We start from the raw sequence: 27,121 nt of genomic DNA on the forward strand, positions 1-27,121 counted from the left end.
TGTAGAGCCAATGAGTAACCTTAGGTTTAATTCCCCAGGTCTTCCCTAAAGCTCTCTTACAGGCATAAAAAGCTAGGTTCGCTTTCCTGACCCTTTCTAAGGTGTTTGACTTCCAAGTCAGTTTCCTATCTATGTTTAGTCCCAAGTACTTGGTTTCTTCCGAAATCACAAGAGCTTCCCCTTTGAGCGTAATTGGACTTAGCTGAGGGATTCTGTGTTTCCTAGTGAACAATATGAGTTGTGTTTTGTCTGGGTTGACTCCTAGACCACACTTTCCTGCCCACCTAGAAAGTATATCTAGAGCATTTTGTATTAGGTCTCTTAATGTAGATACAAATTTACCAGAGACAGCAATAACAACATCGTCGGCGTAAGCTATCACCTTACAGCCCACCGATTCCAGTACTAACAGAAGTTTGTTTACAACTGCGAATAATTCTCTATTCCGAATAATTCGTTCGGAAGGACGGTTATGTACAGCATAATTTGGCCTGAGCACGCGATGAACACTTTTCACAGAGCGTCGTTTTTGTTATACAATTTTGCGATTTGTAAACTTTGTTGAGACGCAAGTCTTTCTATGATAAAATATCAATGAATACTGGAAAAAATTATGTATTTAGTTTGACAGTAGTAACGCGTGATCTGTCAAAAAAACCCTATTGGGAAAATTACCTCCAATCCAATTACCCTTTACATTGGCTTCTAAAACATTTAGGTTAGGTTAGGTTATGGTGGTAGTCGGTCCGTACGACTAACTCACTTAGACCTTGCAGGTCCGTTGTGATGTGCGACACGGGAACCTCGTATATTTACCTTCGGGAAACCATTTTGAGGCTCTTATAAAGCGCAGGATTGGTCCAATCGCCACGACAAACAGTTCTGTAAGATAATTGAAAACGTGTTTGCCTAGACAACCTGCTCTGCTTTTAGCTAAGGCTGAACAATTGCAAAGGAAGTGCTCAACTGTTTCTTCCTCTTCCTCATCTCTACAACTTCTGCAATATTCATGGGAGAATACTCCTAGTCTCAAGGAATGCCTAGCCAATGACCAGTGACACAAGCCACGACCTTCGAGATATCATCTCTTGAGAGGCTAAGTAATTCCTTTGTCTATTTCTTGTTTATTTGCGGCCATAGTAGCCTAGCTGTTACACATGTATATTCATCTCTCCATGACCTATTGGCCTCTTGGATGATTTTGTTTTTTCATTATTAGTTTACTCATGGCCATAGGTATCCAAATGATACCTTTGTTACTGAGCAGTTGTAGAGCAGTTCCTTTCCTGGCTAGCTCATCGGCTTCACAATTTCCCTCAATATCTCTGTGCCCCGAAACCCTAATAAGAATGACCTTTAATACGACGCTAATATCATCTAGGCCTGCATGGCGTTATGTACTGTGCAACTTTTGATCTTAGTATAGCCGCATTCCTTGATTTAATGACCGCCTGGCTATCCGAGAATATATTTATAGTCGTTTTTGTTACGGCATGCGTATTTAGATATGTAGCCACTTCTTTTATAACAGCTAGAACCTCTGCCTGATAGACGCTGCAGTAGTCTGGTAGTCGAGCGGATAGTTCCAGTCCTTACGCTTACGTGATTTTGGCCGAGTTTAAGGGGGGGGTAAGGGATAAACGCTAAAAAAAACATGAATTTGTTGTAGCGAAACGGTTCAAGTCAGTTTATTAAAAGTTGTTGCATATTATAAAGTAACATTTCAAGAATATTTGATAAAATTTTCATGTAAAAATATTGCAAAATGAGCGAACGAGAGCACATTTACGTAGACGTCTTTTCAAAAATACATTTTGCAGTAGTCAGCATATCTCAGCGTAGAATCATCTGAAATCAAAAAAATCGAATAATTTAGTTAAAGTATGAGTTAAACTTCCCCCCAACGTTTATTTTCACGACTTATTTTCATTTTCAGCCATTTGGTAGTCGTTTGAAGTAAAAAGTGATTTTTGACGAAAAAATGCCGCCATTTTGTAGGTGTAAAACCACCTTAATAATGTGTAAAACCACCTTAATATAAAAAAAAAATGGCGAAAAAAACGTTGGGGAGAGGTTTTTTATATGTAAAATATGTGTGCAAAATTTCAAAAGGATCGGTTGAGTAGTTTTCAAATGCCAATGACTACGCACTTTAAAAAAAAAGGTTCGAGAAAACCGCGTTTAAAGTTTTAAGTTATGAAAACGTCAAGAAAATACTTTTTTCTCTCTACTTACACGGAGTCGTCGATTCCAGCACCATAGAGTATGTTTCCACTAGCTTTGTCATTGTCTTCAGCATCTTTTTTTAGCAAGTCTACGAGCTATCCTGCCCTCCTTAGTCTGTTGGTGGCATTTTTGGTCAGATCTTTCGATGCGAGTTTGGTCCACTCTTCTCGCATATTCGTGAGCGCTTGGCCCAATGCCATGTCATACATAAACTGCAGCAAAGCACCTGTGCCTTCATTAAAGGTGCATGCAGCTACCAGAGCTGCCAGTTGAACGATACTTGTACTGCCAGAGAGTTTTTTCGGAGCAATCCTCCATATAAGCTGATTTAAACTCTCGTTAGTGTTTTGAGTAAAACCACCCAGGCATCTCTCTAAAAGTTCGTCTTTACTCAAATCTACGTAAATTGGTTTTATTGCGTTCAAAACATCTTCTGGCAGTGGGGTGTATTCATGTTTAAATGGTTTGCCTTCGGCCAAAGCCTTTTGGTAACCACACCAAGAATCCGCTCCGGCCGGACATTTGTCATGTTGCGGATTTTCATCTGTTGATTGCTGATGGTAGTAAGTGGCCCAGATAGCAGTTTTCATTTTTTTCATCGCACCAGTCTTTTCTTTCGCGGGCTAACCGCACCAGTTAGACACACCAAGTCCTTCTCCACCTGATCTTTCCAACATAGAGGAGGCCTTCTTTTACCTCGGAGCGTTTATATCCATTCGGAGGTTCCTCAATTCCCTTCGAAAATCCCACACAATTCGAGCCCCTTAACTCCGAATCGGTGAAGCTAAAATATCCAGCATAGCTTAAATGCCTGACAAAACTTTAAAAAATTTACCTTCGCGTTAGTGGTTGTTTGGATGCCACAAGTCTTGTTGCTCTCTCTTCGATTTGCCATCACATTCTTGCCATTTTGCTGCCAAACTGCGACATTGTTGCTCATACTGTTGGAAAATTCTTTAAGTTTTTTGTAAGTTGCGTTGAATTCCAACCACAATCCAAAGGGAAGCACTGAACGTGAATTACTTAATGGAGAAGGAGCAAGTGGTGCAACAAATAGGAGAGTGAAATTTTGAGAAGAAATACAACGTTGATAGGTTGCTTGAAAAGTTTTAAGTATTTAAACTAAAATTGTATTAGTTGATGGTTCCCACAAAAGCTGCAGGCATTACCTACGCCTTTCCTATGGCAGTAGGCAGCGAAGTTGATGCGAAAGGCGCTTCAAGTTAACTTTCTCACTTCAGTCATAGGCATCGGCGCACTTCACACATAGGCATTCGCTAAGAGGCAATATGTTTAGGCTTTAGACCTACAAACAGGGCGCACTATTGAGAAAAACTTTATAATTAAGTCTATTAAGCCATTTTTCATTCTTCTTGCTTATTTTATGCAGTGGCACGCGCCTTCCGCCGTGTAAACATTTGTCAGCAGGCATTGAGCGGGATTTGCTGGTGTGACTGACAGGTGCTTTAACTTTCGAGGCGCGGAAATAAGTTTTCCAATTCAGTAATTGTTGATATTAAATATTGCCAAGATAGCGCCAGTTCAGCACTTTAACAAGATAAATTGTACTCAGGCTACTCGTGAACATTTATTTATTAAAAAAAAAAAAAAAAAAAAAAAATTTTATGATTCACATGTGGTTGCATGCGGCTAAAAGTAATAGTTTTTGAAAACTCTTTCATACTCCATTGATGTTGAAATCAGCCAAGCAGATATAAACTCGTGCGTGCATTTCCACATCGTACGCAGTACGCAGTGGTGGTATTCATTGATCTTTCGTGTTCCATTTGAGTGGCTGCAACATTCCGCCGAATTGTGTGAAATAATTGTTTGTTTTTCCAATTTTCTTTTCCATTTCCGCACCTGAAACTACTTTCGTCGCTTTATTGGATGCTGGGGAATGGCCGCCATTCATTTCTGCTGCATAGTTGCTACATCACGCTTGCCCAGGCGCTAACACTGAGCATGGGTGGCGCGCCCTGTGGGCCGGCGGGTACCGGCAAAACGGAGACGGTTAAGGACATGGGCAAGACGCTGGCTAAATACGTGGTTGTATTTAATTGCTCCGACCAAATGGATTACAGGTATTAAAATGCAGTAGAGTAATAAATTTCCCATAAGCTGGATGAAGGTGAATGAAGATATACCTATGTATGCCTAACAAATACAGTTAGATTTATGCGTAAATGTATATGTTTTGCGAACGTTTGCGTGCTGGCGTGTTTGAAATAATTGTTGCGAGTCTCAGGCGCTGGTTTGGCGTATCACTCTCACTTTCGTATTTTACTTGTGTAAATGTGTGCGTGCATGTGTATGTATGTATTTATAAATAATACTAATTATGACGTTTATATTAGAATCAATTTCGAAAATATGCTTATACCTTCTGTCAAAAAAATATCGGTAATTGTTTACTTAAAAAGCACGCATCTAAATTTTTTTGCTGGAATGTTGGTACAACTGTCCTCTATAGTGTCGCAGAGTTTGAGCGTAATCTGTCAATTGACTTGTTTTTGGCATTTAGTTATTAGGTTCTCGCTGTTTGTCAATAGATGTCGCCAGCAGTGTGTGCTAGTCGATTCTAACACAACCTAAACGTCATAAACCAAGCTTAGACATATGGGAAACAAACTGTTTCGACACATTAGTAATTTTGTTTTGGTATCATCTACTTTTGGTTTTGTGAAAAAGTCTGATTTTGTGCCGAATATTCATCATTTGCGGGAAGTGTTGATTTCCCCCTTTCATTCGACAAAAAACGGCGGCTGAAGCGCATCGAGAGGTACAAAAAGTTTATGGTGATGCTGCTTTAAGTGAAACATCGTACCGAGATTGGTTCCGTCGCTTCAAAGACGGTGATTTTAATGTTGACGACCTTCCGCGTGAAGGGAGGCCAAAAACCTGCTTCTTCAGCGTCTTGAATTGGATGTTCTGTGTCAATGAGGATCTGTTTCAAATGCAAGAAGAGCTTGCTTCAGTATTAGGAGTTACCCGCCAATCCATTTGCAAGCGACTGCATGCTTTGGGAATAATTCAGAAACAGGATACTTGGGTTCCTTATGAATTAAAACCAAGAGATGTTGAACGTTGTTTTTTCACCTGTGAACAACTGCTCCAGCGGCAAAAAAGGAAGGGGTTTCTTCATGGCATCGTAACGGGTGATGAAAAATGGATGCATTAAAGCAATCCAAAGAAAAGAAAGTCATGGGGACTGCCCGGTCATGCTTCTACGTCATCGCCTCGGCCGAATATTCACGCTGCGAAGGGTATGCTATGTATTTGGTGGGACCAAGTTGGTGTTATTTATTATGAACTGTTAAAACCAAACGAAACCACCACTGGGGATAGGTATCGACTTCAATTGATGCGATTGAGCCGAGCACTGCGCGAGAAGCGGCCGCAATACGCGGAGAGGCATGAAAAAGTGATTCTACAGTACGACAGCGCACGGCCTCACGTTACCAAATCCATTTAAACCTACCTGGAAACACTGAAATGGGAAATCCTACCCCACCCGCCATATTCCCCGGATATTGCGCCGTCCGATTATCACCTGTTCCGATCGATGGCACATGGTCTAGCTGACCAGCAGTTCCATTCACATGAAGACATCAAAAAATGGCTTGATCCGTGGATAGCCTCAAAAGATGAACAGTTTTACCGCGACGGTATATGAGATCTACCAGAAAGATTGGGAAAAGTAGTAACCAGCGATGGGCAATACTTTCAATGATTCACTTGTAACCATTTTTTCAGTATAAAGTTGTATTTTCATCAAAAAAACAGCGAGAAGTTATTTGTGCACCTAATATATCAATCAACCACAGGCGTGCGCTGCGATTTTCACTATGGATAAAAATATCGAACAAAGAATTTGTCTTAAAGTTAGTGTTTTGAACGGGATTTCATGTGTCAAATCGTTGAAAATGTGGCAGAAAGCCTATGGCGTGTGTGCTTTATCAAAAACCCGGGTCTACGAGTGGTATAAGGTTTTTGCAGAGGGTCGAGAAGTCCTGGAAGATTTGCACCGATCTGGACGCCCATCAACTTCTTCAACGGATGCAAACGTCGACAAAGTCAAGGAAATGGTGCAGGAAAATCATCATTTAACTTTGAGGGAGGTAGCTCGTGACCGTAGCGTGTCTCACAAATCAATTCGCAACATTCTACACCATCAATTGAGCATGAGACGCGTGGTTGCTCGACTCGTTCCAAGAGAGTTGAATTTCTTTAAAAAAAAATTCGTCAGAAGAAGGGGGCGTTTGACATGCAAACCAGTCAACAGGCGGTTGAATGACGCTATTCACATGAGCTGAAACCCAAAAAACCACGTCAAAGCCGGTTAAAAGGGAAAGTCTTGCCACTCGTTTTCTTTGATTACCAATGGTGTTGTGCACTCGGAATTCGTTTCAAATGATTCTAAGGTAAATAAAGAATATTATTTGGAAGTTATGCGACGTTTGAGAGAAGATGTGCGTAGGAAACGGACCAATTTATGGAAAGAAAACTCATGGATCTTGCTCCATGATAACGCACTGTCTCACAAGGCTCATATTGTGAACACTTTTTTGACCAAAAACCCAACAAATACCATCGAACAACCATCGTATTCACCGGATTTAGTCCCCTGCGACTTTTTCTATTTCCCAAAACTTACGCGTACGCCGCTTTGGGTCGATAGAGGCCATTAAGGAGAGTTCGCTGAAGGAGCTGAAGAAGATCTCTTCAAACGCGTTTAAAAGTTGCTTTGATGACTGGACTAATCGTTGGCATGCCTTCGAATGGATCATATTTTGAAGGCGACAAAATAAATTTTGATGATTAAACAATTATTTTGTGTTGTATTGAACAATTCCCGGTACTTTTTTGACAGAATGTTTATCTTAATATAAGTCTTTATGTCGGTTTTTGTAATATTATAAGGAATTAAATATCAATTTGTTGTCCTCATTTTTTTTTAATTATCTCATTAATATTTTTCCTACTAAATTATTTTGTTAACGTCATAATTTCCTAATTTCATTTATTTTCGCATTTTTAGGGGACTGGGCCGCATCTACAAGGGCTTGGCTCAGTCCGGCACTTGGGGCTGCTTCGACGAATTCAATCGCATCGAACTTCCGGTGCTATCAGTGGCAGCTCAACAAGTTGCAGTTGTGCTCACAGCCAAAAAGGAGAAAAAGAAAACATTCATCTTCACCGATGGTGACACGATTGAGATGAATCCTGAATTTGGCATATTCATAACAATGGTAAGTGAGCCAGGTGGCAAAGGTGATGCGAATAGTGAATAATGTCGATGTGCTCTGACATTTTTGTTCTTGAAAAAAAAAAACGAAAACAAAATGTTACCTAAACGGAAACAAAAGTTTTAATTACAACTCGACATTGCTTGGCGGCCAAGTTTCAGCGCTGACAAAGTTTACGATTTAAATTCCAGTAAATCGTGTCTCATTAAAATCTAACTGCTCGCTGTTCGCTGTACGCCGGCAGCTGATTGTCGAAGTGACACGCCGCATAGAACCTCCTCCGTCCTGCTTCACGTTGACAAACTTTTTGTTAGCGTTCGAGCGGAAAATTAAATTCAGTTTCCACTGACCTTGGACATCTTCTTAATTAAATTGTAGGAAAAAATTAAAAATAAAGTACCATTTGATAGGCAAAATCGAAGATATTCTCCACTTACCTGCTGTAGCATTAATTAAATTAAAGGGACAAAAAATGTTATAAAATATCCTTTTCACCTTATTTTTATTATTGCGATTGGGTCAGCCTTATTAAAGTGAAAATCCTCACTTCAAATTATGGAAAATGGGAGCTTTAAAAGCGAGCAAACATTTCGAACGAGAGACTAGCAAACAACATTCGCAGTGAAGTATGTTGATGATGTGGAAGGGCATGCGTGTTTACTTACCGAAGTGGTGAAGGAAGGTTAGGTCAAGTTTGGCAGCCCCATCGCATATAGAGACAGCGATACCACTTAGACCACGAAATGGGTCCGTTGTGAGCCGCAGAGGCTGGGCTGCATTTCCCTTTCCATATTGAACCATCCTGAGCTTTTGACAAAGCGTAAAGTATATAGATTATCTGTATTCAATAGGATCTTAAGTATCGATTCCTGCTTCTGGCTAGAGCCGGGCATGTGCAAAAAAGGTGTTGAATTGTTTCCAACTCCTCCTGATTTCTGCAGCTACGACAGAAATCATGCGTGTAAACGCCCAATCTCCTTGCATGATTTCCTATGAGACAATGTCGTGTGAGGCCCCCTACTAAGGTCCTTATTTGAAGTCTACTAAGGTCCTTATTTGAAGTCTACTCAATTTTATAATATCTTTGGACACACGTAGATTTAGCCTTGGCCATGTTTGCCTAACAATTTCACAGGTATTGGCACTAATCCCTCTTTGTTTATAGAACTGATTAGTGCGTCCTTAATAAGAAGCTTACAAGTTGCGAGAGGTACCCCCATAAAATTCTTCTGTTGCAAGTTGGTTAGCCCTACAGTTACCTGGTATGTCTCTGTGGCTTGGAACCCAGCATAAGATAATACGATATTGTTTGGCCATCTCATTAAGAGATTGGCGACAATGTAAGACACTTGGCAGCTTGGCTGTCTGATAGAATGCAGATATCTGTTGTTGATATTTTGTTTATCTCTAACCATTTCATTTGGTGAAGAAAAGGTTCCCAATTTTTCTGCCCGATTTCTTTAGTGAGCCATTGATCACGATGCACGAGCGAGGATCATAGATAGACAGAAATGCTACACAGATGGTTCCAAAAAGTTTCAAGCAGTAGGAGCAGGAGTAGTGGGGCCTAGAGCACACAAATCCCTTACACTAAGTACAGATACCACAATTTTCCATGCGGAGCTCTTCGCCATAATGGAAACAGTGAAAGTAAAAACTAAAATACTTCCGGACGGTTAAGCGGTTCTCAAAGCCTTCAATAGCTTCACAGTCAAGTCAAAAGTCCTAATAGAGTGTAACAATGCACTCAACAAACTGGTCAGTCATAATCAGGTCACACTGATATGGGTACCAGAACATGAGGGTCACGAAGGAAGCGAGAAGGCAGATTTTTATGCCAAAAAAGGGGCATAAAGGCTATTCATTGGACCAACCCCATTCTTCGGGTTTAACAAAAATAAAACAGGAAACCAAAAAATGGATCCAAACTAAAATCAGGGAACACTCGAACGGCACAAGTGGCCTTAATCACTCCCAGAATTTTTTGAACTTGCCAAGAGAGCAAAATCTGCTCTAACCCTAGATAAAAAGGGCCTCAGATTACACTGTGGAGCACTTACAGGTTACTTTGCCTATAATAAAAACTTTATCACATAGGGTTATCTATCACAAGATCATGCAGGTTCTGCTGTGATGAAGAGGAGTCAATGGAACACTTATCACCAACTGTGAGGCATTAGGCCACAGGAGACTCAGAATCCTGTACTCGTACCTACTAGAGGAGGAATATCTACAATTGCTCCCTTCTAGGGAGCTGGTTCGATTCCTCGATGTACTAAAAAATTATAATTAAGTAATTAGGGGCGCACAATAGATCAATCTGGTCGCAGTGCATAAAGGCCTTAGCCTAACCCCTACAACCATTACCATTACTAAGGATGATATATTCTAAAACATTGAAGGAAAGACGTTTGGTTGATGGCCGGTATTATTACAGGACACAGCCCATGGGATCAGCATATGACCACCATTGGAATCATTGAGGACCCAGTGTGCCTGTCTTGCTTGGAAGAGGCGGATAGCACTGATCACTTTCTCTGTGAGTGTCCTGCCTTTGCTTGAGCAAGGCTAAAAGTCTTGGGTTCCGATGTCGTGAGAAAGAGTAATATTCGTTCTCTAAAACTGGAGGATATTCACAGATTTACCAAATTCTCACAGGTCTAACTACCTCTGTCTCTTTCTCTGATACTTTTCTCCTTTCCCCCTTGAATATGTGCCCTCTTTTCAGAGCTCTAAATATAGGGGTTTTCAGTAAGAGCGCTTCAACTTTTGAACTTTTTTGAATAAAACACAAACGGTTTGACTTTTCTAACTAATATACAATGGGCTTTTTAGTCTGAGTGTTTTAGGAGCCACCAAATCTCTTGATGCTCCTTGGCTCGTCCAATTAAAATTTCAATTTTTCCATTCCAAGGATGATATATTACCAGGTGTGGCCTTCACCTATGGTGAAAAACGAAATTAAGTGAGTAACTCCGGTTGCCACGTTACCGTTAATAAAATCATTCGCTCATTTGACACGTATTCACACACTCGCCCAATCAGTCGTTGTTCAGACGGCAACGAAGCGATATGAGTACACATTATGTTGATAATTTTCGTAAATCATCAACACAATCTCAATTTTTTCCTAAACAAACCGCTGTCATGACCCCAGTTACGCCAGCCAATCAAGTGATCTTTTCAAACTCGCTGAGCGCCGGTTAACGGTCTGATCTTGGCCACACCTTCTGCATTTCAGTTCACCATGTCGTATGAGTGCACCTTACATCAGGCCATGTTGTACGATGATTTAAAAGTGATTTCACTCTTAGAAAAAGTCTGGCAGTTTCGTGTTTGGTGAAGGCATTTACGTTTTACTGCATACGAAAATAGAGATGAATAAGAGGAATTCTTATACATTCTTCTGTACCACTACGAAATTTCGAACCTATTGTAATAACTAAGCCAACAAATTTATATACTTGTTTCAGACTGTAGTCACTTGTTTTGTATCTGCTCATTTTTTATGAACATTTTGATTTGTATTCTATTTTAAATAGCGGCTGTCGCCATTCTAGATGAAATGGAAGGATTTTTGCTTGCGCCAAGGTCACCTGCTAGTTCCCAATGACTTAATGGTTTTAGTGCTTAAGGAACATTTCAAAAAATTTGATGATCGTCAGGATTATACAGTTATGAATTTGTATCCGTTTCCTTGATGCATTAGTCCTATCTAACTCTAATTATTGTATAGGCGTTAGCAAATGGCGATTGGATGAAGCAACTGGTATAAATGATGTTATGTATGTGGCAGCGTTGCAAAGAGCTGCAAAAATTACATTTGCTTGGAAGCACTTAATGAGTGTTGTTGTTGTTTGTTATTGATGTGAGTATTTCTATTGAAATAATCCTAATTAGCGACTAGCATCGTTTGACTACCACTGAAGTGATGCCTTGTTGTTTCTTATTGTTGGTAGCGCTGGAAGAGAGCGGCATACAGGTAAACATTGTTTGCTTCAACTCATAACTTGTGATGCTCCTGCTCTGTCAACACTCTGTGTGTTCTAGCTCTTCTCAATGTTGTTGTTCACTGTAGACGAAAAACTAACAATTGCAAGATATCTGAACACGCCGGGCAACACCAAAAACGGACTTGCAAAGTTAGAGCAACAAAATTTGCTCTGCATGAATGCGCTTTAGTGATAGTTGCCTAATATCAGAAGAGAGCGGTGAATCTTGCTTGAACACTTTGTTGTTGTGTCCTTCACATGCAAATTTTTCGTGAAGTGAGCAGAGCCCAGGCAGTGCTGTCCATCCCATACATCAATTGATCACACGCAAGAATGATAGAAAGAAGATTGCGCCCATCAGAGAATACGTGACGTCACGTTTGCTGAGTTGTGCAGTATTGCCAAACATTTGCTCTTCGCAATAAATTTAGTGCTGTTTTATACCGAAAATGCGAAAATTTTGAAGTTTCGTGTTTGTTTCTTTTTTTTTTTAATTTAAAGCTACCGAAACTTTAGGTTAAAAAAAAACTGTATTATTATACAAAAGAAGGTTAAAAAAGGCCACTCTGAGAAGATTTTAGTGCTATTGAAAATTAGTTGGTTTTATAAAAACCATTGATATTTTGAAAGTGTGAATTTAATTTTTTGCTCCTTTTAAGGTTATGGAAGAAAATTAAATGTCCCTCTCTCAACTCTTCTTAAGATTGAAAACGTTTTTCACATTTTAAAAGGCGTTTGAATTTACTGAATGTGGATTAAAACCATAGAGGTTTATTCATTATAAAAATAAGCAACAAAATACCAGAAAATACTAAAGAAACCATACTGACATTTTTACAAAAAGAGTACCTTATCTAGTTATATTACATAACCTCAAATATAGCAAATAAGTCATTCCCTTAACAAAAGAGTCTCGCTTGACAAAAATAACTTATAAATTAAATTGTACATAATCATAACACATTTACATATTAAAAAAAAAAACGCACATTCTAAAGACAATTTGTCACGCAAACAAAGTTCTTTAAATGATTCAATAAAAATGTGTTGTGCTATTTTCTTTGAATGGGAATTTTAGTGCGTTTTTATATCCAAAGGTAGGCAACACTGCAGTAGCGAGAGAGAGATTTGACTGCCGAAAGCAGAAGAACACCAACAACACCTGCAATCGCGGGCAATGCCACCAGATGTTAAAAAAAGTAAAGCTAAATAAAACTAAGTGAATTATTGAACTAATTTAAAAAAAATGTATATTTTACAAAATTATTAACATTACTTTTAATTAGAACAGGCTAGAAAAATGTCATGAAGAAAGAACTAAAACTCTCAGACGAAATAACAGAAAAAAATAGGCTAAATCAAGTTACGAAAATGGTAATCTGGCCATACTGGAGCTAAAATCACGTAACTCGTTGTCAAATTCGCTGAGAGCAAAGTAACGGGACCACGATAGGCGCCACCTCATTATTCTTTCCATCATGGATCACACGTATTCTTACTCTCCATCGTTCAGTCATTAGCAAACCAACAACGAATAAGCACTACATTTGTCCGCGACGCTTAGTGTATGCAATACAATGCCCTGTGAGAACTTTTTTATGCTAGAAAATGCCTTTGGCGACTTGCAATGCCTTTTAAGTTACAAGTCGTTCAAAGGAAGCTATAGATGTAATATCAAAAGGCATTTCGATTCCTCCCACAAAAATTTTCTACTCCAATCCAATATTTATTTATTTTGGTTTAAATTTCCCACTGGGCTGCTCCCATTCTCTCGTTCTCACTTATACACTCACATTTTTCATTTTGGACAGCACTGGCCCAGAGATAGAGAGCAGAGAAGTGGCGAATCGAAGCGAAGGCGCCTAATATTTCATTTTGAAGGAACGTTTGTTTTTTTCAATTATTTTCTTACCGAATATTGAAAACTCAGTGAAGTTGGCTATTTGCGAAATCACGCATCCTTCAATATTTATATGTGTATGATGAAGAGTATGCGAACACTTAAGGGGCTTAAAAATATATGCGCATACATACACACACACTTGTATGTACATTAAAAGAGGCCCAAATTCATTGCGTTAACCTGTGCTATCAAACGCAAATTTAAAATATTTCCTATCTGCATGAATACATATACAGTATTGGCCAAAACTAAAGCACCCCCCTAATGGCATTTCAAATAATGCTAAATCTCTCAATCAAACATCTTGAAATATGGCATATACATATGTCATGTGTTTCCTTGTTACTTAAGTATTTATAAAATATAATACCAAATATAAAGCGTTTTTGGTTATACTGAAAAAAAAATTGAAATGTTCATATTATTTAAAAACTGAATGGTCAAAACTAAAGCACCCCACATTTTTTTTTCTTCACTACGGCTTTGTTTTGTTGTTTTTAAGTTAATTTCTCTTCCTAACGGTATTTAAAGCTGAGTCAAAGTTCGTTAGAATAATTTGTGCAAAACACGTGCGGATTTAGTAGGAAAAAATATTTCATACGGGAAATCAGCAAATATGGCCAGAAATGCGTATTCAAATGAATTTAAAAATAAAATAATAAGTGATTGGCAAAGTGGCTTATCGCGACACAATATTAGTGAGAAATATTCAATAAATAGAAGTGTAATATCGCGACTTATAAAAAATTTGAACAAACGGGTTCTATTTCTGCAATCCATAGTGGAGGAAGGCCATGAAAGACTATACGACAAGACGACTCCACGATTAAAAGAAAAATTCAGAGTGATCCCACAGTCTCTTCTGAACAAATAAAAATTGATTTAAGTTTGCCGGTAAGTTCTAGAACGATCAGAAGACGAGCAGTGGAGGCCGGAATTTTCAGTCGACGACCTGCTAGAAAGCCATTTATTTCCGCCAAAAACCAAAAAGCGAGACTCGAAATTGCATATTAATTGGACAGTTCAAAAATTGAAAACTGTATTATTCTCTGATGAATCCAAATATAATTTGAAACATTCAGATGGAATAAGGTCAGTAAGAAGGAAAAAGCAACAGCGACTAAATCCGAAGTATTGTATCGGAACTACCAAGTATGGTGGGGGGAACATTTTGGTCTGGGGTTGTTTCTCTGGCCAGGGTATCGGGCCTATTCATCGAATAGAGGGAATTATGGACCGTTTCATGCACACAAACATCCTTAAAGATGTAATGCTACCACACGCTGAGGAGGAAATGCCACTGAGATGGAGGTTCCAGCAGGATAATGATCCGAAGCATACCTCTAGGCACTGTAAAACGTGGTTACAGCAAAATGCTATAGAGGTCTTAGACTCTCCAGCTCAATCTCCCGATCTCAATCCCATTGAGAATTTGTGGGAGATTGTAAATTCGAAAATTAATAGGGAAAATTGCAGCACAAAGGAAGCCCTGTTTGAAGCGGTTAAAGAAGCCTGGTACAACATTTCTCCGGAAATTATTAGTAACCTAATATCTTCTATGCCAAAAGGATGTTCTGAAGTTATCAAAAATAATGGGTTTAGTACAAAATACTGAAGAATAAAAACAATTATTTTCGCTTTTAATGGGGGGTGCTTTAGTTTTATCCAGACAAGTTTTGAATAATATTAATATTTTTAAATTTAATTTTTAATATAAGAAATGTTGAAAATTTTATGTTTATTAATCACCAAGATAATAAGAAGAAACAAGGTGTAAAAGTAAGTAATATTCGATGTTGTTTTATTGAGTTATTTGACATTATTTGAAATGCCATTAGGGGGGTGCTTTAGTTTTGGCCAATACTGTACATATGAACGACCATATCAATTACAAAGGTATAACCTTTCGGTGGGAGTTAATGGTTGTTAGCCGTCTGCCTAGTTTGACTCTAATTTGCCGTTAGATTGATGAGAGTTTTATGTAAAAATGACACTTCCAAAGGGGCAAAATACTTCTACTGTTTTAGGCATTGCTATTGTTGTAGTGTTTTCGTTTTTGTTTATTTTCTAAATGCTACCAGCGGCAAAAATCAATACATGGAAACTTTAAGCGAATTAGGAATTCAAGCAATTACTTAACTAACAAAAGCAAACACCATTTTGTAATTTATTGGGCTTATGTAACGGGGTTGAAATGAGTACATAAGGAAGTTTAGCAAAAATTTGCGAATTATTAGATTATTCCGATTTTCGGTCATAATAATCGTTCTATTAGAGAGCTTTTGTGGATATATTTGAGTCATATAATCACTGTTGCTTGTTACTCCACCAGCGAGATAACTCGGCAGCCAAACTACCGAGAAAATTCCATTCTAAGTACTTCAGTTCAAAATGAGCAATAAATAAACGTATTTCAAAATGATAAGACACTGTTTACTTAAAGTGATCGTTTAACAAAAGTATACTTTTTTCGAATTTTTTTCTGTTGTCTACAATACTTTAGTATTCTAAGGAAGCTTCCTCTTCTTAATTGGCGCGATAACCGCTTACGCGATTTTGGCCGAGTTTAACAAAGCGCGCCAGTCGTTTCTTTCTCGTGCTAACCGCCGCCAATTGGACACATCAAGTGAAACCAAGTCCTTCTCCACCTGATCTTTCCAACGCAGAGGAGGCCTTCCACTTCCTCTGCTACCACCAGCTGGTACCGCATCGAATACTTTCAAAGCCGGAGCGTTTGTATCCATTCGGACGACATGACCCAGCCAACGTAGCCGCTGGATCTTTATTCGCTGCGTTATGTCTATGTTGTCGTAAAGCTCATACAGCCCATCATTCCATCGCCTGCGATATTCGCCGTTGCCAACGTGCAAAGGTCCAAAAATCTTACGCAGAATCTTTCTTTCAAACACTCCAAGGGACGTTAGGACGGGCATGATGAGAGCCTTGTAGAGTGTTAGTTTTGTACGTCGAGAGAGAACTTTACTACTTAATTGCCTACTTAGTCCAAAGTAGCACTTGTTGGCAAGACAGATTCTGCGTTGGATTTCAAGGCTGACATTGTTGTCATTGTTGGTTCCTAAGTATACGCAGTCTTTTACAACCTCGAAATCATAGCTGTCAACAGTGACGTGGGTGCCGATACGCGAGTACGCCGACTGTTTGTTTGATGTCAAGAGCCACTTCGTTTTGTCCTCGTTCACCACCAGACCCATTCACTTTGCCTCTTTATCCAGTTTGGAGAAGGCAGAACTAACAGCGCGGTTGTTAAGGCCAATGATGTCAATATCATCGGCATACGCCAGCAATTGTACGCTCTTATAAAAAATTGTGCCTGAGTGATTAAGTTCTGCGGCTGGTACGATCCTCTCCAACATCAGGTTAAAGAAGTCACACGACAGTGAGTCACCCTGTCTGAAACCTCGTTTGGTATCAAACGGCTCGGAGAGGTCCTTCCCAATTCTGACAGCGCTGCTGGTGTTGAGCAACGTCATCATGCATAGCCGTATTAGTTTTGTGGGGATACCAAATTCAGACATCGCGCACACAGGTAACTCCTTTTCGTACTGTCGAATGCAGCTTTGAGGTCGACGAAAAGATAGTGTGTCGATTCTCCTTTCGTGGGTCTTTTCCAAGATTTGGCGTATTGTAAATATTTCTTCGATGGTAGACTTTCCAGGTCTAAAGCCACACTGATAAGGTCCAATCAGTTGGTTGACGGCGGGCTTCAGTCTTTCACACAATACGCTCGCTAGAACCTTATAGGCGATATTTAGAAGACTAATCCCGCGGTAATTGGCACAGATTGCAGGATCACCCTTCTTATGGATTGGGCAGAGCACACTTAAATTCCAATCGGGAGGCATGCTTTCATCCAACCATATTTTACATAGAAGCTGATGCATGCACCTTACCAGCTCCTCGCCGCCATGTTTGAATAGCTCAGCCGGCAGTCCGTCGGCGCCCGTGGCTTTGTTGTTCTTTAGGTGCGTTATCGCTATTCCCACCTCGTCATGGTCGGGTTGAGGAACGACAATTCCATCGTCAACGATTGGGGTATCGGGATCTTCACATTCCCTGTGACACGCGCAGCTATCATTGTTCTAATGCAGCTAAAAAAACACCCGATACATAACTGACTAACTTACCTTGGTGGAAATACTCTCGGCTGTTTGTTGTTGCCTGCCATAGCGCACAAAGAACCTGAGACCAAATAAAAGTTGGCCACGCACAAATTCACCCGACTACGGCAGCAGAGTAAAATTTGAAAAAATTTACGATTATTTTTACATGCCTTAATTGCATTTATAAAATGTGCCAATTATGTTAATAATTTATTTACCATGGAAATTCACATACTTATGCGCAAGCCATGCAGCTTACCAAGTTAACAACGCTATTGAAATTCGTGTGGGTGAGCGGGTAATGTGTGCATGTGAGTGTGTGTGTCTTTCCTTGCCAGTATCAATGATTGTTGACGAGTGTTAATGGTTTCTGGCACTGCTGCTAGCAAACAAATATGCTTATCTACATATCTGTACATCAACAATGGCAACTTAGGCTTTGTGTCCATTGGAGGCAGGTGAAACGTGGAAGCGGTAGTGGTTGCTGCGTGACAAATTGGATTATGGCTTAATCTCAACACCAGGCAAGTCATTGAGTCATTTTATCCGATAACAAAAGGAAAATGAGAAAGCGAGTCATAAAGTTGTCTGGAGCTATTTCCCATATGCGACATTTCACGCACCTGATTGAGGTACTACATACATATGTATAACTACAATATATACTTACACACACACACACACGCACATACGAGTAGATGATAGTGCTGTCGACTGTGGGTATGGACTACATTGCTTGTTCTGCTGCAAGACAATTGCCGTTAACTCAACATCTGAAATTCCATGCAATGTTTATTCGGCATGAATAACAACAGGACAGACTACGAGCAGCATAACTAAAATTGAAAGTAAATACTCCAGGTTTCGTGGGCTTACATCATACATACATATACTCAAATATAAAGGGTGGTTAACTTTCAAGGGCCGGTGTTGATTTTGAATAGAATACAATTTTTTTAGGAAACTATTGTCATTTCTCCTTATTATGATAATATTTGTATGGCTCAATTACGTACGGAACAAAATATCGGCCAAATGGCCGCCGCGGCCTCGGCGGCACACCTCCATCCGATGGTCCAAATTTTCGATGACGCTGAGGCATAATTGAGGTTCTATGCCGTTGATGTGCCGAATTATCTCATTCTTTAGCTCTTGAATTGTTGCTGGCTTATCAACGTACACCTTTTCTTTTAAATAACCTCAAAGAAAGAAGTCCAACGGTGTCGTTGACGTTTAGGTGTGGTTCACATTCAACATCGGCCCTTGAAATTTAACCACCCTTTATATACACATGGCCGTTGAAATATGTATCGATTTCCTTGCGCCGCTTGGAAAAAATTTAAGCTTTTGTTGAAATTTAATTTTTCTGCTTCGCTGTGAATTTAAAAGGCCCGTTATGTTAAGTTGCATTATTGTTTGCCACCGTAGCCGAATGGGAAACAGCAAAATAATATTAGGTGCGCAACTAAGTCCCCGCTGTTTTTTGATGAAAATACAACTTTATTCTGAAAAAATGGTTACATTGAATCATTGAAAGTATTGCCCATCGCTGGCTACTACTTTTTCTCATCTTTCTGGTAGATCTCATATTCCGTCGAGGTAAAACTGTTCATCTTTTGAGGCTATCCACGGATCAAGCCATTTTTTGATGTCTTCATGTGAATGGAACTGCTGGACAGGTAGACCATGTGCCATCGATCGGAACAGGTGATAATCGGACGGCGCAATATCTGGAGACTATGGCGGGTGGAGTAGGATTTTCCATTTCAGTGTTTCCAGGTACGTTTTAACGGGTTTGGCAACGTGAGGCCGAGCGTTGTGATGCTGTAGAATCACTTTTTTCATGAGTGTCCGCGTATTGCGGCCGCTTCTCGCGCATTGCTCGACTCAATCGCATCAATTGAAGTCGATACCGATCCCCAGTGATGGTTTCGCTTGGTTTTAACAGTTCATAATAAATAACACCAACTTGGTCCCACCAAATACATAGTATAACCTTCGCAGCGTGAATATTCGGTCGAGGCGACGACGTAGAAGCATGACCGGGCAGTCGCCATGACTTTCTTTTCTTTGGATTGCTGTAATGAATCCATTTTTCATCATCCGTCACGATGCGATGAAGGAAACCTTTGCTTTTTTGCCGCTGGAGCAGTTGTTCACAGGCGAAAAAGCCACGTTCAAACGACGCAAGCTGCCCGAATGTGATTTGCAGGTATTTTGGCACATTCCCGGTCAAATAAATACTTTTTACTCTTGAATGTTTCTTTCCCGATTCGCTTCTCTAAATCTCCTCAAAGGTTTTCAATGGGTTTTAGGTCGGGTGACTGGCTTGGCTAATCCATAACATTAATATTATATTGTAAATACCATTCACGTACTAACATTGAGCAGCGTTTTTGGGTCATTATCTTGTAAAAAAGACACCGGAGGGCATATTTTCCTCAGAAAATTGTAGCATCACTTCTTGAAGTATGTCCTTGTATAATAAGTTTTATTCATTTTATTGGTTATGCGGGGAATAAATCCTACTACATACAAAGAGTAGCATCCCCAAATCATTATGGTGCCGCCACCGTGCTTGACTGTTTTGTTTTTTTTTTTTTTTTGAGCAATGCAAGCCGTTTTCCTTTTGCCACCATCACGTCGTAATGTGGAATTTTTGCGCTTGGTGGCACTTACAACAAAATTTTTGGAACGTTTAAGTGACTCAGCGATAAATTTTTACGATTTTTTTGTTTTCGAAGGTTGACAACAAGCCTCCGCTCCTTCTCTGAGCAATGCTGCGTGCATGACCCATCTTTGAGAGAAATTCATATTAATTATTAATTATTAAATGAACTGTCTAATTTGCTACCTAGGATACATTCAATATTTTTCACTAGCTTAGTTAAAATGCAAAAGTCATCCGCAAAGTACTTATTTTAGTGGTCACGCAATATTACAATTTGTGAAAATAACCGAATCTGTGCAACCAAATAAAATATAAAAAAATAATTGGCGCGTACACTTCTGTTAGGTGTTTGAACGAGCTCTCCTCCCATTTGTGGCGTGCGTCTTAATGTTATGCCACAAATGGAGGGATCTACAGTTTTAAGACGACTCCGAACGGCAAATAGTTTTTCATGAGGAGTTTTAATGGCAGAAATACACGCGGAGGCTTACCATTGCCTGCCTATTAGAAAGCAAGTTTTCTAAGATGCGCAACTAAGTTCTCGCCAGCCATGGACTAGTACACAAGTCGATTCTAACATAACCTAAACGTCATAAACCAAGCTTAGACATATGGTAAAGACACTGCTTCGTCACATTAGTGACTTTGTTTTGGTATCATTTACTTTTGGTTTTGTGAAAACGTCTGATTTTGTGCCAAATAATCGTCATTTGCGGGAAGTGTTGATTTTCCACTTTCATTCGAAAAAAACGGCGGCTGAAGCGCATCGAGAGCTACAAAAGTTTATGGAGATGCCACTTTAAGTGAAATAACGTGCCGAGATTGATTCCGTCGCTTTAAAGAAAGTGATTTTAATGTTGACGATCGTCCGCGTGAAGGAAGGCCAAAAACCTTCGAAGACGCTGAAGTGAAGGCTGGAGGCATTGCTCAATGAGGATCTGTTTCAAATGAAAGAAGAGCTTGCTTCAGTATTAGGACTTGCCCATCAATCCATTTCCAAGCGATTACATGCTTCGGGAGTGATTCAGAAACAGGGAACTTGGGTTCCTTATGAGTTAATACCAAAGGATGTTGAACGTCGTTTTTTCCCCTGTGAACAATTACTCCAGTGGCAAAAAAGCAAAGGTTTTCTTCATCGCATCGTGACGGATGATGAAAAATGGATTCATTACAGCAATCCAAAGAAAAGAAAGTCATGGCGACTGCCCGGTCATGCTTCTATGTACGTCGTCGCCTCGGCTAAATATTCACGCCGAGAAGGTTATACTATGTATTTGGTGGGACCAAGTTGGTGTTATTTATTATGAACTGTTAAAACCAAGAAAAACCATCACTGGGGATTGGTATCGACTTCAATTGATGCGATTGAGACGAGCACTGCGCGAGAAGCGGCCGCAATACGGCATGAAAAAGTGATTATACAACATAACAACGCTCGGCCCCATTAAAACGTACCTGGAAACACTGAAATGGGAAATCCTATCCTACCCGCCATAGTCTCCAGATATTGCGCCGTCCGATTATCACCTGTTCCGATCGATGGCACATGGCCTAGCTGACCAGCAGTTCCATTCACATGAAGACATCAAAAAATGGCTTGATCCGTGGATAGCCTCAAAAGATGAACAGTTTTACCTTGACGGTATATGAGATCTACCAGAAAGATGAGAAAAAGTAGTAGCCAGCGATGGGCAATACTTTCAATGATTCACTTGTAACCATTTTTTCAGAATAAAGCTGTATTTTCATAAAAAAAAAAACAGAGAGAACTTAGTTGCGCACCAATATGTACGTGAAAAATTAATAGGACTATGAATAAGTTCGTGCGGTTTTTTTTCGAAATTTGAAACTTTATTGACGTAAAATGGTTACAAATTTAATATTCAAAGTATTGTCCATCGCTTACTACTACTTTTTCCCATCTTTCTGGCAATTCACGGATTCCCTTTGTGAAAAATTCGGTCGGTTTTGCCGCAATCCACGAATCGATCCATTTTTTGACTTCATCGTAATTACGGAAGTGCTGGTCAGCCAGGCCATGTTGCATCGATCGGAAGAGATAGTAATCGGATGGCGCAAGGTCTGGACTATACGGCGGGTGGGGTAGGACATCCCATTTGAGCGTTTCTAAGTATGTTTTGACCACTTGTGCAACATGTGGCCGAGCATTGTCATGTTGCAAAATAACTTTGTCGTGTCTATCGGCGTATTGCGGCCGTTTTTCTCGCAGTGCTCGGCTCAAACGCATCAATTGTCGTCGGTAGACATCCCCCGTAATCGTTTCATTCGGTTTCAGTAGCTCATAATACACAACACCCAGCTGGTCCCACCAGATACACAGCATAACCTTCAGGCCATGAATATTCTGCGCCGACGTCGATGTTGAAGCATGGCCAGGGTATCCATACGTTGCCCGACGTTTTGGATTGTCGTAATGGACCCACTTTTCATCGCCAGTCACAATTCGATGCAAAAAACACTTTCTTTTGTGCCGTTGAAGCAGTTGTTCGCATGCCATAAAACGGCGTTCAACGTCTCTTGGCTTCAATTCATACGGCACCCAATGGCCTACCTTTCGGATCATTCCCATGGCTTTAAACGTTTGATCAACTCCCAAAGTTTTTGCAACCTCTTCTTGCGTTTGAGCCGGATCTTGATCGAGCAATTCCTCCAATTCGGTATCCATGAACTTTGGCGGCGCACCCTCGCGTTCTTCGTCTTCCAAGCCAAAATCACCACTTTTAAAGCGTGCAAACCACTTCTGGCACGTTCGCTCAGCTAGAGCATGCTCACCATAAACTTCCACCAAGATACGATGACTTTCGGCTGCTTTTTTCTTCATATTAAAATAATGAAGAAGAATTCCCCGCAAAAACACATTATTTGGCACGAAATTCGACATTTTCAAGTGTGGTAAAAATATTGTTGTTTACGCTTCAAATAAAAAACTTATACTGACGTTTGTGCCTTACGACAGTAGCTCTCCAATGAATGTTTGGAAATGTGGATCGATGGAATAATAATCAAGTTACGCCATCTGTTGTAAAACCGCACGAACTTATTCATAGTCATATTACATCATATAAATGTCCACCCCCAGCACGCCTCGGGTGTCTAGTTTTTAGACTACCAGTTCTTTTTCTGTCCTCGAAAGAACCAGTGTCTTGAAAATTTGTTCACCAACCTTTGAATTGTCGACCCATTCGTACGTTCATTTCCACAAAAAAGTCACGAATTTTGCGATATGTTGTTCTTAAAGTTACACTACATATACTCCCCTTTTGAAAGACCCTTCAGTTTTTATGCCTTGAAACTAGTTACTCGGGAAATTTCAGGGCCGCTTATTACGAACCTTACATGACGATATTCCTCGTCATATTTTCCAGAGAAAGTCTGACATCATACAAAACTCGTGGTGTGAAGATACTTCGGGGCATGGTGGAGCCTGGTAAACCAATAGATTTCTAGTGTTTTTTCGAGTATCACAGGACCTAATATATTCCGATGAAAGGACCTAATATATGGTGAAATAATTATCACTAAAGTTCTCATTTTTGCTTGTCAGTATAAAGCGAATCTTGCGCAATCCGCAAGAACAATGACCCTGCCATCACTAAATTTAGTAGAGAGCATTACTAAACTTAGTGATGGCTCGACGAACAAAAATCATACTTTATAAGGACCGTCATGTCCGACTTTAACTAGTAAGGACATAGATTTGATACTACTTCTACCCCTGTTGTCCGTTTTTTCTCTTGGCGCATATGACCTCAAAATCGATTTGATGAAAGTTATCGCTTTTCCATAACTTATTAAAATTAAAGTATTAAAAATAAAGCATTTGTCCTCCTCACACGTTGCGCTACTCTGCTTAAGGTTTTCGATACCGCTTCCAATTTTTGCAAAATTTTGATGAAAAGAGGAAATGTGAGTGAGAATGAAAATTTGGTAATAAACATCGTCATACTGAAATGGCAAAAATTGTGTAAACTGTCACTGCAGTAACCTTATCGCCATCTGAGCTTAATTATTTTCCGCCTAAGTCATTTGTTTGTGTTAGAAAAGAAATGAGCTCTCTTATAAATTACTCAAAGGCGCACACGCAGTCAAGTCTTTTGCCGGCATATAAATCAAATGAGCGACCAACAAACACCCATTCATCTATTCTTCTTTTCATTATTTGTTGTTGTATTGTACTCTCTTCCTTCTCAGAATCCCGGTTATGCTGGACGAAAAGAACTACCTGAAAATTTAAAAATACAATTTCGCACTGTCGCTATGATGGTGCCAGACAGACAAATTATTATACGCGTCAAATTGGCATCCTGTGGATTTTTGGAAAATATTACCTTGGCGCGCAAATTCTACACGCTTTACAAGCTTTGTGAGGAGCAATTAACCAAGCAGGTTCATTACGACTTTGGCCTGCGAAATATACTGTCGGTGCTTCGTACGCTGGGTGCTGCTAAGCGAAGGAACTCGAGGGATGGCGAGAGTACGATTGTGATGCGGGTCCTACGCGATATGAACCTCTCGAAGCTGATCGATGAAGACGAACCGCTATTCATGTCGCTGGTGTCGGATTTGTTTCCCAATCAGGTAAGCGTATATTTGGACAAAGCTTGAGATGCATATTTGCAAATATTGTTTTTTTTTGGAATTCCCGTGCTTAGACGCTCGAAAAGACCAACTACCCAGAGCTGGAAGCGGCGATTGCACAGCAAACTGAAGAGGCGAATTTGGTCTACCATCCTCCATGGGTTCTTAAACTAATACAGCTCTACGAGACCCAGACTGTTCGACATGGCATTATGACCTTGGGCCCCAGTGGTGCCGGCAAGACAACTTGCATCCACACACTGATGAAGGCACTCACACAGATGGGCGACAACCATCGAGAGATGCGCATGAATCCGAAGGCTATAACGGCAGCACAAATGTTTGGACGTTTGGATGTAGCTACCAACGACTGGACCGACGGCATATTCTCGGCATTATGGCGGAAGACATTGAAACTTAAAAGTGGCGAGCATGTTTGGCTCGTACTGGACGGTCCGGTCGATAGTATTTGGATTGAAAATTTGAACTCAGTATTGGATGATAATAAAACTTTGACCTTGGCGAATGGAGATCGCCTTACAATGGCGCCCACAGTGAAAATCATATTCGAGCCCCACAATATTGACAATGCTTCGCCGGCAACGGTATCACGGAACGGCATGGTTTACATGAGTTCATCTGGCTTAGATTCGAGACCGAGTAAGTAGACAATGAGTAAATAATTGCAGGCCACAGTATTCATGCGCACTTTGACTAGTTGTGCAAGCATGGCTAAAGAATCGCGCACCTGGTGAGAAGTCGGTTTTCTGGAACCTTTTTGAGCAGACGTTTGTGCAGGTTTACAACTGGGGCACGCAAAACCTCAAGTTGTTGATGTCGGTGCTGCAGTGCAACATAGTGCGCCAGATGCTGTCGATTTTGGAGGGTTTGGTGCCGGTAAAGAAAGAGGAAGAGCAGGCCGTTAGTATGTCGAGCAAAGAAACAAACGACGGTAAGTCAACTATGAGAGCGTCGTGGCTCACGTGTTTTCAAGCTTCAGTTGCATGCATTGCTGTGTGAGTAAATCCGTTTTATGATTAAAACTTATGATTAAGAACAGGTGTTAGTGTTGGTTTTGCGTGGTTAATGTAGTTACAAGGCACACAGTACAAATTATGCATGAACGAAAAAATCAACAACTTTTATGTGACTTTAGATATCGCAAAAAAATATACAGCAGCAGCAAAATTGGAAAAATACAAAATGGTAGCCAATGGGAATGACGTAAAACAGGAGCGTCCCGAATCCGCTAACAACGACGATGGTGGTAATGTATAAGCTTATGAAACAGCAACTCGAAACACACACAGAGACACGCTAACATTTGTCTTCACACACAATAACGCACACACTTACCTTTACACACAGAATCTTCTTTCATTCTCACATTTTCTTACTCGTATGTTTTGTGTTTTCCTTTCCTTGCTGTTTGCAACGCGACAGCTGATCGACAGTCCATCAGTCCCGTCTATTGTTGTTCGTGTGTCCAGTGTCTTTTAGAAAAAGTAACGAATGTTTCACCACTTTTCTTCAGCACGGAACTAAAAACACTTTTCTCACACTTTCGTAGTAATACGCTGAAGTATCTTTTACAAGTATTTTACCTATGTGTGTGTGTATGTCTGCGTGTAGTTACTTGTATGTAATCCACGGTCGCCTTACCCACCTTGGAATCTGTGTATGTTCTGTGTTCGTTACCGTTCAGTGTATGGCATCTGCATACCACGACTTGTAAATGTAAAGGGTGGTTAACTTTCAAGGGCCGGTGTTGATTTTGAATAAAATACAATTTTTTTAGGAAACTATTGTCATTTCTCTTTATTGTGATAATATTTGTATGGCTCAATTACATATAAAACAAAATATCGGCCAAATGACCGCCGCGGCCTTGGCGGCACACCTCCATCCGATGGTCCAAATTTTCGATGACGCTGAGGCATAATTGAGGTTCTATGCCGTTAATGTGCCGAATTATCTCATCCTTTAGCTCTTGAATTGTTGCTGGCTTATCGACGTACACCTTTTCTTTCAAATAACCCCAAAGAGAGAAGTCCAACGGTGTCAAATCACATGATCTTTGCGACCAATTGACATCGCCGCGACGTGAGATTATTCGGCCATCAAATTTTTCGCGCAAAAGAGCCATTCTTTCGTTAGCTGTGTGACAAGTGGCACCGTCCTGTTGAAACCACATAGCGTTCACATCCATATCTTCCAATTCGGGCCATAAAAAGTTCGTTATCATCTCATGATAGCGAACACTATTCACAGTAACTGCCTGACCGGCCTCATTTTGGAAAAAATACGGCCCAATGATGCCGCCGGCCCATAAACCGCATCAAACAGTCACTTTTTGTAGG

General features: G+C 40.1%; 1 protein-coding gene across 1 annotated transcript in view; it reads left to right on the forward strand.

The window, feature by feature from the left end:
* The window catches only part of LOC129247219 (dynein axonemal heavy chain 5), a 119,371-nt gene that overhangs the window by 66,688 nt on the left and 25,562 nt on the right, over positions 1–27,121 (forward strand). Inside the window, exons 19-23 of the mRNA XM_054886253.1 lie at positions 4,155–4,310; positions 7,268–7,478; positions 24,375–24,761; positions 24,836–25,421; positions 25,480–25,713. Coding sequence (XP_054742228.1) covers positions 4,155–4,310; positions 7,268–7,478; positions 24,375–24,761; positions 24,836–25,421; positions 25,480–25,713 — 1,574 coding nt within the window. The remainder of the gene's footprint in view (positions 1–4,154; positions 4,311–7,267; positions 7,479–24,374; positions 24,762–24,835; positions 25,422–25,479; positions 25,714–27,121) is intronic.

This window comes from Anastrepha obliqua, chromosome 1, assembly GCF_027943255.1.
Source record: "Anastrepha obliqua isolate idAnaObli1 chromosome 1, idAnaObli1_1.0, whole genome shotgun sequence".
Taxonomy (NCBI): Eukaryota; Metazoa; Arthropoda; class Insecta; order Diptera; family Tephritidae; genus Anastrepha; species Anastrepha obliqua.